Genomic DNA, 12,611 nt, shown 5'->3' with positions numbered 1-12,611 from the left:
AAAGGTAATGTGTTCAGTGTAGTTAAATCTGAAAATTCATATTTCAGAATCTTTAAAGTATATAAATAAAAAAGTGAGTTATGGAAATGGTTTTTAATAATCTAAGTTACCAATTTTATTTGTTCCTGTTCCTAATGGTCATTTAAAGATCAAAATACTTTATTTTTAACCTCATCAACTGTAATATGTAAAGAAAAATTTAAAAATCATTTTAAAAGTAGCTTTGACAATTTTAAGATAGTTTTATAAGAATTATATAATTCTTATATATATAATTATATATCTTATATATATAATTATATAAATGTGTTCTCTGGCCTCTGTTTAATGATGTGTGTCAATTATTTACAGATCCGGTGGTATTGTGGAAATTCCCAGAGGACTTTGGCGACCAGGTTGGAACCACATAATTGTTTAAAACCGTTTAAAATTGGAGTACTATGATTATTACTACTGTTAATGCAACAACTACTCTAGCATATGAATTACTATAAGTATTTTCTCTTGACCAACTGTAAGAAAAAGAAGCCATGTGTTCAGAATGTATATGGAAAATCTTCTTTTTTTTTTTTTTTATGAAATTTATTGTCAAATTGGTTTGGAAAATCTTTTAAAGTTACCAAGTAGATGGGTGATGAAGAAGCCCTTGTATTAAAACTAATAGGAACTGAATGTTTATAATTTCAACATATTTTTACACTCTTTTGATTTCTCTATGGAATATATTTGGAAACATTTAAAATTTTTTTACGTTAAAAAAACCTGACAATACCATACTTTGTTGAATACCCTTCTATTATTTCTGTCTACTTGAAGTAAGTAGTAACGGGTGTAAATCCGTGATTTAGTTCTCTGCTTGTTACAGTAATGTCTGAATCATTTACGTATATAAGTTAAATTCTTATTTTTTACTTTTACATAATTCTTATCTTTCTTAATGAAAATGACTCTTAAAAGAAAATGAGAGAATTCAGAATGAATTTAATTCATTTGTACTTTAAAAAATTTTTTTAATGTTTATTTTTGAGAGAGAGAGAGAGAGAGAGAGAGAGAGAGAGAGAGAGAGCGCGCATGAGTGGGGGGAGGGACAGAGAGAGAAGAAAACACAGAATCTGAAGCAGGCTCCAGGCTCTGAGCTGTCCACACAGAGCCTGACATGGGGCTGGAACTCACAAACTGTGAGATCATGACTTGAGCTGAAGTCGGACACTTAACCAACTGAGCCACTCAGGTGCCCCTATTCCATTTTTATTTTAAATTACAGTCTTTTATAGTTCCTTAAGTATTTAGTCTGACCAAAATTATGCATTATTTTGACATGATCTATGTAAATAGAAATTTTTTAAAATTTATATTATAGATTTATCATTTTGAAATGAATTATATAATGCATGGTTAAATACCAATTTATTTTTATTTTTATTTTTTAACGTTTATTTATTTTTGAGACAGAGAGAGACAGAGCATGAACAGGGGAGGGTCAGAGAGAGAGGGAGACACTGAATCCGAAACAGGCTCCAGGCTCTGAGCTGTCAGCACAGAGCCCGACGTGGGGCTCGAACTCACAGACCGCGAGATCATGACCTGAGCTGAAGTCGGACGCTTAACCGACTGAGCCACCCAGGCGCCCCCCCCAATTTTAACTTTTATAGAAATCGGCACTTTTCTGGAACTCTGCTCAGCAGACTCATTTATTTATTTTTTTTGTCTGCAGAACAGTGGGATAAAACGATCTCATCACTTAAAATTATAAAATGATATTAGTATGAGCTTACTCATAAGTTCACAGATATGATTCTTACAGTTCTCTTAATTTATAAAAATGAAAGCTGATAAAAATATTGTTTAAAGCAATTCATCCAGAAATAAGTATACAGAAAAATATTTGTTTCGAGAAGTTTATTCAGAAATAAGTATATAGAAAGGTGATTTTGATATGTGGAAGGATAGCTGTCTGCATGTGAAAATCTTTGGGTAAGACTAGGAAATTACACTGAAAAAAATCAGTAAATGGGCATGTTAATATTAATTCAATAATGCAGCTCTTGACTATTTTCCACATAAAAAGAGGGGTATGCTCTCTTAATTTGATTTAGCTCTTTAGAGAAAGAATAGATTTATAAATATCTTAAGTATGCAGAAGTCCCAATAGTGAAGACATGATCTGGACATATGACATATAATTGGGTTTGTTCCCAAGTAATGTATAGTTAGATTAGAGCCTTCCTGACTCAGTTTAGCATTTTGAAATACTGTTCTTTTGGTCTTCTTGATTCTTTCTTGTCCACTGACCCAAGAACAGACCTCCTGTTCAGGTCACATCTTGTTTTGTTTTTTATTTTCTCCCTCTTAAACTGCCCCTGAGAATTCCTAGGAGACCTGAAGACTCCTCACCTTGGGTTCACATGAAGGCAGTCATGTATTTGTCGAGTTCAGGTGCAGTAAGTTGTTCAGTGAGAGCAACTGTTGCTGTCCCTCTTTGTGACTGGCTGGTGGTTAGGAATTTTGTACTTGGGGTTTAAATGTTGCTTTGTTCCCCAAGTTTGTGAGGTTAGTGGAACATTAGTAAGCCCTTGCACACTTCAAAAGCAGTTAACCAGGTAATGGTGATGAACCATCCAGAATTCCAATTCACAGCAGTTACACACTTTTTTGAAGGTTAGATCTGAAAGAAGCTTTAGATACCATTTTGTTTAACCACTTTATATCCAAAGGAACCAAACTTTATGTAGGAATCTAGCCAAAGACCTTGAAGAGTGGGTTTGTTATATGCTTTTTGGTGAATATTCTGAATACTACAGATGGTTGAGGTACTCTGTGTATATTTCTCATTCTTACTGCTTACTATTGTCATATACTGTCTGCTTCTTGCTAAATAGCCTTTTCACTGGATCTGAGATATGCTTCAGTAATAATAATAATTAAAAAGCTCTTTATTTAGCTCTTAATATGTATTGGGCAGTATACAGTGTGCCTTAGGTACATAATTCATTTTATCTTCAAATTCACCTAGTACTGCTAGGAGATAGTAATCATCCTCCAAATTGAGGCTTAAGAAACTTGCTTGAGATCACACTGTTTATCAGAGGCAGAGCTAAGATTTGAAGGCAAGTTTGTCTGATTCAAAATTATGTGCTGTTAGCAATTAATCTATATTCTTTCTGTTTGGAATGCTGACCCAAATCCTACCCACCTATTTTATTTTAACTCTTTTGAAAATACTTGCGGCGCAGTTGGTTAAGCCTCCGACTCTTAATCTCGGCTCAGGTCATGATCTCACGGTTCACGAGTTAAAACCCCACATCTGGCTCTGCACTGATGGTGCGGAGCCTGCTTGGGATTCTGATCCTGCTTCTCTCTGCTCCTACCCGACTTGTGCACGCGTGCTCTCTCTCTCTCTCTCTCTCTCTCAAAATAAACTTAAAAAATAATTTATCATAACAGTTTCCCCCCCTCAGTATCATTATAATTTGAAATCAGGGTGTTATTGAATCTAAAGAAATAATTCATTATCCTTTGGCTCTTCTACATAGACTTGTTGGTTCGTCATAGGTATTGGTTTATTACCTGCTCCTCGAGTGTATTTTCCTTCTTTAGTTGGTGGAGGAGCCAGTGGGACCTCAAAATTACATTTCAGGAGTTTTGATTTTTTTGTGGTGGGAGGTACAGTGCAGAATTTTGTAGAGGGAAGTAGGAGATGAAACTGTAAATGTGAATGGGGCTGGGTTTTGGTAACATTAATGGCCTTGTTAAAGAGTTGGTCCTTGAAAGGAACTTGAGGAGAGTGTAACATAACAAAATAAGTAGGTTAGGAAGATTAGTCTGGAAGAGGTTTCTGAATGGATTGGTTGTGGGAGAAACCAGAAACAGGGAAATTAGTTTAGCGATTGTAGTATTTCAGCTGAGGGCATCTGAGGGATCTGAAAGAGTTGGTTACATTAGGAGTGAACATGAAGATGAGTGTAAGGGGGGAGAGTGAGGCTTCATGCAGGGGTGTTCTGGGGGGCATGGGGTAGAGAGGAACAGTGATGAGAGGACGAAACTTGACTTTTGACACTCCAGGAAATGTTGAATTACCTCTAGTCTGAGTGATGGAAGGGGACTTTGGGGATTGGAGAAGAATGGAGAAGTGTTTACAGCCAGGGGAAGTACGAAGCTGTGACCAGTTTGAGGATTGCTAAACAGATTGAACTGATGTCCAATTTGTGTTTTGCAAATACATTGAGGGCTCTGGCTGAGAAGATTAATGCAGAAGACGCCCATCCATGCCACTGGTACTTGCAGTATCTCTACATACATCTGGGAGAGGTTCAGGCTTCTGTATAAAAGGAGTAATTTTGTTTATTTTTGCTGCTATCAAGATACTCTCTCCTTTGCCCTTAGTTCTCTGTTGTTCACTTCTATGCTTAATGGCTTGAGGCTGTTTTGCAGAATACTTAATCCCCCCTACTCTCTGCTTGTCATTTTCAGGGTGCACATTTCTATAGCTCATACCATGCCCTCTTTGGACCATTGTTAGTCTATGTTTCTTGTAGGAGAGGAGTCAGTCTTTGTGAGAAAAATACACTTTTAGGGGAGAGTCAGAAATAAAATCTTAATAAATGCTGAAATCAAACAGGTTTGTGTTTAAATAGTGGCTCTATATTTATAGATTGTGAGAAGTGTTGCTTTGGGCAGGGACTTAATCTCTCTTAATTGCTCATTTGCAAAATGGGACTAATTTTACTGATCTGACAGAATTATGATAAGAATGAAATGATCTGAAGTCTGTAAAGGACTCAGCATCATGCCTGGCATGTAGAAAACACTCCGTAAGTGTGAACTAATAGTTTTGTTAAAATACTGCAAAGCCACAAGTGTTTATTAATTTACGATGAGGCATAGATAAAACTGCTTTATGTAGACTGTCATTTAAAATTTTTTTTTAACATTTATTTATTTTTAAGAGACAGAGACAGAGCGCGAGCCGGGGAGGGGCAGAGAGAGAGAGACAGAGAGGGAGACACAGAATCCAAAGCAGGCTCCAGTCTCTGAGCTGTCGGCACAGAGTCCTAAGTGGGGCTTGAACTCCCGAGCTGTGAGATCATGACCTGAGCTGAAGTGGAATGCTTAACTGACTGAGCCACCCAGGCGCTCCTGTAGACTGTGATTTTTATAGGTGAATAACAAGTTTGAGAATTTCACTGCTTTATAGACCTTCAGGAAGATTTATAATTTAATAGCATAAAAGATACTAATATTTAAAAATTCTTCTCTGATGTGTGATTTCTGACTTTCTGAAATTTCTGTGCCATTAGTTGATGACCACAGTGGGTATTTGCTGTTTAACTGGCAGAAGTTTGTTACCCTTTAGTTATTTTTATGAAAATCTTAAACTCTGTTTAAGATTTCCTTTCTTTTTTTCAGGGTGGCTATCAGCAGAAGTCATAGGACCACGGAGCCATGATCTTTTAATAATGGCCAAGGCATCAGAAATCATTAAGACCTTTTGCTCAGTCTTTAGATAGGAAAGAAGATTAGGAAGAGTTGACCCTAGGGTCATACTTCTTATTTACCTTCAGTCTTGCAGTACTTTTCCTATTTTCACACAAACTGCAGGTCATTATGCTCCTGGGCCATTTCACATGCCTCAGATGACCTTTTCCTGTTTCTCTGATGTACCTTTTCCATAATGCAACTGAAGTGTTTTATCTTCTGTGATATTTTGTGGCATTCCTCTTTTTGTGTTCTCGACTCAGTTTTGTATTACTGTGCCTGCTGTGTTACCTGAGTAACGTGAGTTACCTGGAGTACTTGTTTTTGTAGGTCTTATTTCAGTGAATGCTCTCACTTAAGCTTCTTTCCCAGGCCAAAGACTTTATGTATTAATTTTTTACTTCTCTTTCCCTCACCCAATTTCTGTTGCCAATCTGTCATCAAATCCTGTTGTTTGTGGCTCGTTTATGTCTCCTCAATCTCTCTACTTCTCTTTATTTCTAGGGTCCTGTCCTTAATTCCCATATTCCCAACTCTTCTTTCTGTTTTTGTCCCTATTTAATTTATTCTCCACAGTGAAGCTAGAATGATCTAAAAGACAGTGGAATGATCTTTCTAAAAAACAAATACTCTACTCCTATCGCTAACTGTCTTTGGTTCCTTACAATGTGCTAGGCAGTTTCTAGGTACTTTGCCTGTATTTGCTCATTTAATCCGAATAATGCCCCTGTGAAGTGAAGGGACTACTATAATTCCCATTTTACAGATGAAGATATGGAACTACAAAATACTTAATTTACCCAGTGAAAGCCACACAACTCTTAAGTAGTAGAGCCATTATTTCAAGCCAGACACTGATGCCAGAGCCGACTCCCCTTTGACATCTTCAAGATAAGGTTCAACTTAACACCATCAAGTTTTCTTGTTTCGAGTCCTTTGTTTACATCTTTAGCCTCCTATATTTCTGTCTCCCTTTCCATTATCTATTTAAAAAGTGGTCTGTATTTTATATTGGACATTAGTTTCCCTTCTGTACCATTTATTTGTATTCTTTGAACATGTGAGTCTGTCTGAAATGCTAATCTCCTACTTGTACTCTCTTTTGCCCATCTTTCTGGTCTTGGCTTAGAGGTCATTTCCTTCAAGAAGGCTTTTCTTTATGTCACAGGTCTGGATTGAATGTACCTCCTGGGACTTCCCTTGGCATTTTATGCTTTCCGTATTATAGCACTTATATCTGTCATCTTCCTTACTTTCTACTTACCCATTAGACTAAATGTATTTGCGACTACTATTAAAGATTTAACATTTTATTTTGAAGTTTTTTTAAAACTCATTAATTGATTGAAGGTATGAACAAAATGCTGTATATTATTCAGTAGGATATAGACAAATTAGGAATGCTGTAATAAATGTACAAATAGACATAAAAGTGGCTTTATCCACATGGGGAAAGGTGAGGGAGGAGGGAAATCAGTTGTCCTTCTGTGAGACATGTCTGTGGATAAATATTATTTGTATTGCTATCATTTATTTACAATTTAGAGTTGTAAAATAGCTTCAAGACAATGAAAGGCCCAGAGCCCCTAGAAGAGTGTGTCAGGCAATGGCTTGTTTCCCATTGAAAGCAACCAGTAATCTTTTGGTCCATTTCAATTTTTCACATATTTTTCCTATAGTCTTACTCTTCCTCTTGCAAGCATAATAATTTCAAAGAAAGATTATTCTACATAACAAAATAAATCATGTCCCTAAAGGTTTGGCCTGATTATTTGCATGAGTGCAGCAAGAGTGTTAATTTAGGCTACAGGCCTCCGTGAACTTGCATACTTCAAACTGTGCAGGGTAGAACAATTGCTGAGTCTACAAAGTTAACCTTTTTCCTAAAGTTTTCATACAAGATTTCAGATCAGGCTTTTAAAAGCCCCTGTTACTTGCTATCCCAAAGCTAGGGAAACTAAGTCCAAGCAAATATCTTTCCCAGATTTTACATGTACTCCCTAAAAATTTGGTAAATTCTTCTCTTCTCAAGATTCGCAAAATTTGTTAAGGTTCCTGGCGTGTGAGGAAGGGACTTTCTTTAACACCTGTCAATTTGGATCCGGTAGCCAGGCATTAGGACACTTTTTCTGGGAGGACTTGGTAGGCTCCTTAAGTACAGGTAATCTTTGTTCCTTCAGAGTGCCTTTGCATGGCTGATTAAACAAGCATCTTTCTCAAAAATGACACTTTTAAGGTCTTGGTAGTGCAATCAATGTTCCAGTAATATACTGGTAGAAAGAAAGATTTATTGAATTTATGAAAGAAAACAACATTGCTTTGGAAAAATGAAGGAACTTAGTAAGAAATTCTGAACTTGGGGAGGGAGAGAATCAGTGAGAATAAGATGTAACTTAAACATATTTCAGTTTGTAGTAGCAGAGTTTACTAAATTTTTGTAGGCTATAGACTGTAGGAAGAGGAGGAAGGTCTTCCTTAAGTGTCCAGAAAATAGATCATTAAACAGCATTCGTAATAGTTTAAACAATAAAATTGCCCTCGTTATTATTCAGTACAATTCAATTAATTATTGTTTTGCTGGATTTTGGCTAAACAGTCTCATGGAAGTTTCTGCTTCTTGACTAAAGCAAGTCTTGGAAGTCCTGCTCCAGTCCACTGGAATAGCCTGAAAGTTACCTAATGATGTCAGCTCAAAGACCTGTATATCAGAGACTATTCTTTGAAGTGTCAGTAGTTTGAAATGCCTGATACAACCTTTTTCCAAGGCTCTGAGACTGACCTATTTGTTAAAAACACAAACTCTGGCCTGTAGCTTACAGCAGAGCCTTAAGGCAAGCATCAGAAATAAAACTAAACTATCTGTAAATGATAGCGGGTTAATCATAATGTATTACTGATAATTTTTTAATGTAAAAGGTTGGGGGTGATGGGCATAAGATAGACAAGATAAAAAGTACAGCATAGGGAATATAGTTCATGATATTGTCATAACGCTGTATGGTGACACCTGCTAATTGCACTGATCATGGTGAGCAGTGCGTAATATAGCGAACTGTTAATTCACTGTGTTGTATACCTGAAACTAATATAACATTGTATGTCAACTATACTTTGATTAAAAAAAAAACCAAAAACAAATGTGAAAGGTCTGGTGAGATTTCATAATAAAAATAAAATATGGAAAAGAAAATTTGGTTGTTTCTATTATATGAAAATTGAAGATAATAAAGCCAATCAAAAAGGTTTTAGAGAAAATGAAAGAAGAAATCAGCCTGTTTTCAAAGGAGTTAAAGTTATATCTGATGTATAAAGGTAGCTGACCAAAATTTGTGTAGAGAAAAAAACTTGAGATACAGCATACAATAATCCTGAGACATAATATAGCAAGAATGTACCAAGAATATCAAGTAAAGAGATTTAGGATGTCTGAAGTAGGGCCTAGAAAAATGTATTTTTGTAAAACTTCATGGGTAAGTCTGATGTGCATACCTAGTTGAGGACTACTGGCCTAGAAGATGCCAGTATATAGAATAAAGAAGTAAAAGTTATGGCCAAGTAAGTGTTTAAAATAATAACTGATATTATAACTGGCAATATTATATTATTGTCTAATATAATTGAGCAAAGTATTGCCAGAACTCTAATAAGTATAGGAAAGCCTAACAGAGATATTTCATAAGAGATTTGATTGTTGTTTTTCTGGAGAGGAAAACACATTATGGATAGCAAGGACATTGGTGTTTCTTTAGGGACTTCCCATAAAGCATATGATTTCTCAGATATTCATATTCATAAAATTTACATATGCAAGTTCAACATAGTGCAGGCTAAGCATCTCTTCTGATTTTCCAGTGTTTTTTTGTGCAACCCTTATTGTAACCAAATTATTTCTAGCATCTCATTTTATAATATAAAAGAAAAGATCTCTGTGGTTTTCAAAGAACCTCTAGGAAGTCTCCAGATAGTTTTAGTTATAAAAACATATCCTGGAAATTTTTAAATTTTTTTCATATTCAGAGCCTGAGTTTGGGAAGGCAAAATTTAAAAAGCTGTTAGAAGATTGAATGTTTGAATAAGATGGGATCCAAGAAGCTATACTTGGTTATTTGTTAAATCAAAGTGACAGTAAAATATCTAAAATAAATATGGTCAGGAATACTATTGAATAGCTATTTAATAAATGAACTTTTGAACTTTTTCTCCCCTTAACTAATAAAAGACATAGTAAACTCAGTATCAAGTGCAGAAAGTATTCTGTTACAACACAGAATTTTGGCTATCTTGGAGGCACAAAGAGGTGAGAATAACCTTTTACATTGTAGGCAAAGACATTAGTAATCCAAGGAAGCAAACCCATCAAGGTTGAGTGGATTTTAATAATTATCATAACTTCTTTTCAGAGTCAGGTGTTATCAAACAAGACAGACAAAAGTCACATTTTGAGTTTTATGTAATTGTGGCCTCTCATGTTTCAGAACAACTGACACTTTAAGACATATCTCAGAGATCTGCAAGGCCAAACTAATTTCATCATCATCATGACCATTATTTTTATGTTGTTTTAACATGTAGCGCATCTCAGATTGCTGTCCTCAAATCAATTCCTATATCTGTTAAAAATTTATCCGCTTTAGTTTCTAATGTGGTTTCAGTATTCAATATTCAGTAATATATTATTATGTAATAATATATAATAAATATTATATAGAGTAGCTCTTTACCATCCTTAATAAGTTCCAAGAATATAGGAGGTAAAAAAGCCCAAGAAGTGCTGTTTCAGGACAAAACTATTTTTGAAAACAAAAGCATATACACAGTTGTATTTATCGGACACTGTTGTTCCTAGTGTAGTCTCTTTTTTTGTTGTTAATGTTTATTTTTGAGAGAGAGAGAGACAGACAGAACATGAGTGGGGGAGGGGCAGAGAGAGAGAGGGAGACACAGAATCCAAAGCAGACTCCAGGCTCTGAGCTGTCAGCATAGAACCTGACTTGGGGCTCGAACCCATGAACAGTGAGGTCCTGACATGAGCTGAAATGGGACACTCAACTGACTGAGCCACCCAGGCACTCCTCTCGTGTAGTTTTAAATACTCATTAATGATAACTTTTAACCTAAGTAATTTCTATTTCACAGAAAAAGAAAAACTCTGAGGGGTGGATAACTGAGAACTTTATGGCATACACAAACATGTTAGCAGACTACCAGACCTCATGAATACCCATAATACAACTTTCTGAAACCACACACATTCCATGTACATCTTTGTAAAGTGGGGAAAATGAGCACATTTGTTAACATGGCCCAAAGCATAACTATTTTATAGCATACAAAAATGAGAAAATTATAGACTTAAATTATGCTTAGTAATGCAATATTTTTATACTCTTTCTTAGGAATTATCTGGGCATCCAATAATTATACATTAATTAACTCAATAGCAGTTTAATATTTTGGTAACCTAAAGATTTTGGAAATTCTGTTTAAGCAGATATATAACAAAATATAATTACTGTTGAAATAAGTTTACCAAAATAATGATTCAATGTAGTTGAATAGAAATTTGCATTTTTATAATAGAAATTTGCATGTCTATAACCTTAAACATTATATCATGTTAGCTTATTTGTTCAGTACACCTGCATGAGTTTAGGGAAGAAAAGCCAGGGAGAATAAATGTATGCTTGTATTATATTTAACATTGATAAATAAAAGACAGCTATATATATTAAACCAAATGATAAACCTAGATAAGTGTGCTAAAGATTGACCTTACTCATGTGAATTTGAATTCCTTAAGAAAATTTTTTTGACAGCTAGCCCACTTGAAGTTTTAGAAGTTCAGTTTTCTTATTTTATAGGACTTTTGGGGATATTCACTTTATGTACATATCTCTATAAACCATTCAGAACAGAGATCCTTTATTAAAAACTTTTTTAAAAGACTTTATTTTTGAGAGGAGATTATGATTCACAACAAAATTGAGAGGAAGATACAGCAATTTCCCATATGCCTCCTGCTCCCCCACATGTATAGCCTCTTCCATTATCAGCATCACTCACCAGATTGATGCCTTCTGTGCCATACCAAGGATGGACATACATAGAATTATCATAATGACCCAAAGTCTGTAGTTTTCCTTAGGGTCCACTCTTGGTGTCGTACATTCTGTGGGTTTGAACAAATGTCTAATGACATGTATTCATCATTATCATACAGCTATTGTCACTACCCAAAAAATTCTCTGTGCTCTGTTCATCTCTCCCTGCCATCCCCACCCCTAGCAACCACTCATCTTTTTATTTTTTCCATAGTTTTGCATTTCCCAGAATGTCATATAGTTGGAGTCATAAAATATGTAACCTTTTCAGATTGGCTTCTTTCACTTAGTAATTTGCATTTGAACTTCCTCCATGTCTTTTTATTGCTTGATAGCTCATTTCTTTCAAGTGTTGAATACTTTTCCATTGTCTGTATGTACCACAGTTTTCCATTTACCTACTGCAGGACATCTTGGTTGTTTCCAAGTTTTGACAATGATGAATAAAACTGCGACAAACATCTGTGCAGGAGTTTCTTTAATTTATGAGACTTTGTAATCTAGTTTATTGAAACTCCCTAGAGATAAGGATATGATTCAGTAACTCAATAAGAGGAAAGCCTTTCTGAATTATAGGCATAATAGATTCACAAACACCAAAAATTTGTTTTTTGTTTTTAGGTATACTATATATAGTGAACAGATAATAGAGATATGTAGGAAGTTGAAGGTGAAAAGTAATGCTATATTTTGCAAGGCCTTTTTAGTTGTTTTTGGGTCTACTCTTAAAAGAAATGAAAAAATTTGCCAAATACTGAATAAATGAACGTAACCTAGGCGATTAACACATAGCAAAAGCTGTCTTGAAGTTATCTATATAATACATTTTTGTTTGTTTTGCAAGGTACTGGTCTGGCAGCATAAGGTTGTAAACAAAAGATGTATAGTCCTTACCTTCCAGGAAGCTTTCCTTCCAGGGAAAGGAAGATCAGGCTAAGAGTCAAAAGTGAACTATCATTCTGTCTTCTACTAGACAGTAGAAGACTGACTTGAATGTATGACCTGAAGGAAATAATTCTTTCTCTCTGAATTTCA

The 12,611-nt window shown here is 35.2% G+C and overlaps 1 protein-coding gene across 3 annotated transcripts in view; it reads left to right on the top strand.

Moving 5' to 3' along the window:
* DENND1B (DENN domain containing 1B) overlaps nucleotides 1-12,611 on the top strand; it is a 255,847-nt gene that overhangs the window by 70,031 nt on the left and 173,205 nt on the right. For all 3 annotated transcript variants that reach the window (XM_047840394.1, XM_047840395.1, XM_047840393.1), the window contains exon 3: nucleotides 352-395. In XM_047840394.1, the coding sequence (XP_047696350.1) occupies nucleotides 352-395 (44 nt within the window). The remainder of the gene's footprint in view (nucleotides 1-351; nucleotides 396-12,611) is intronic.

Source organism: Prionailurus viverrinus, chromosome F1 (assembly GCF_022837055.1).
Source record: "Prionailurus viverrinus isolate Anna chromosome F1, UM_Priviv_1.0, whole genome shotgun sequence".
Taxonomy (NCBI): domain Eukaryota; kingdom Metazoa; phylum Chordata; class Mammalia; order Carnivora; family Felidae; genus Prionailurus; species Prionailurus viverrinus.
This window is presented reverse-complemented; position numbering and strand designations above follow the sequence as displayed.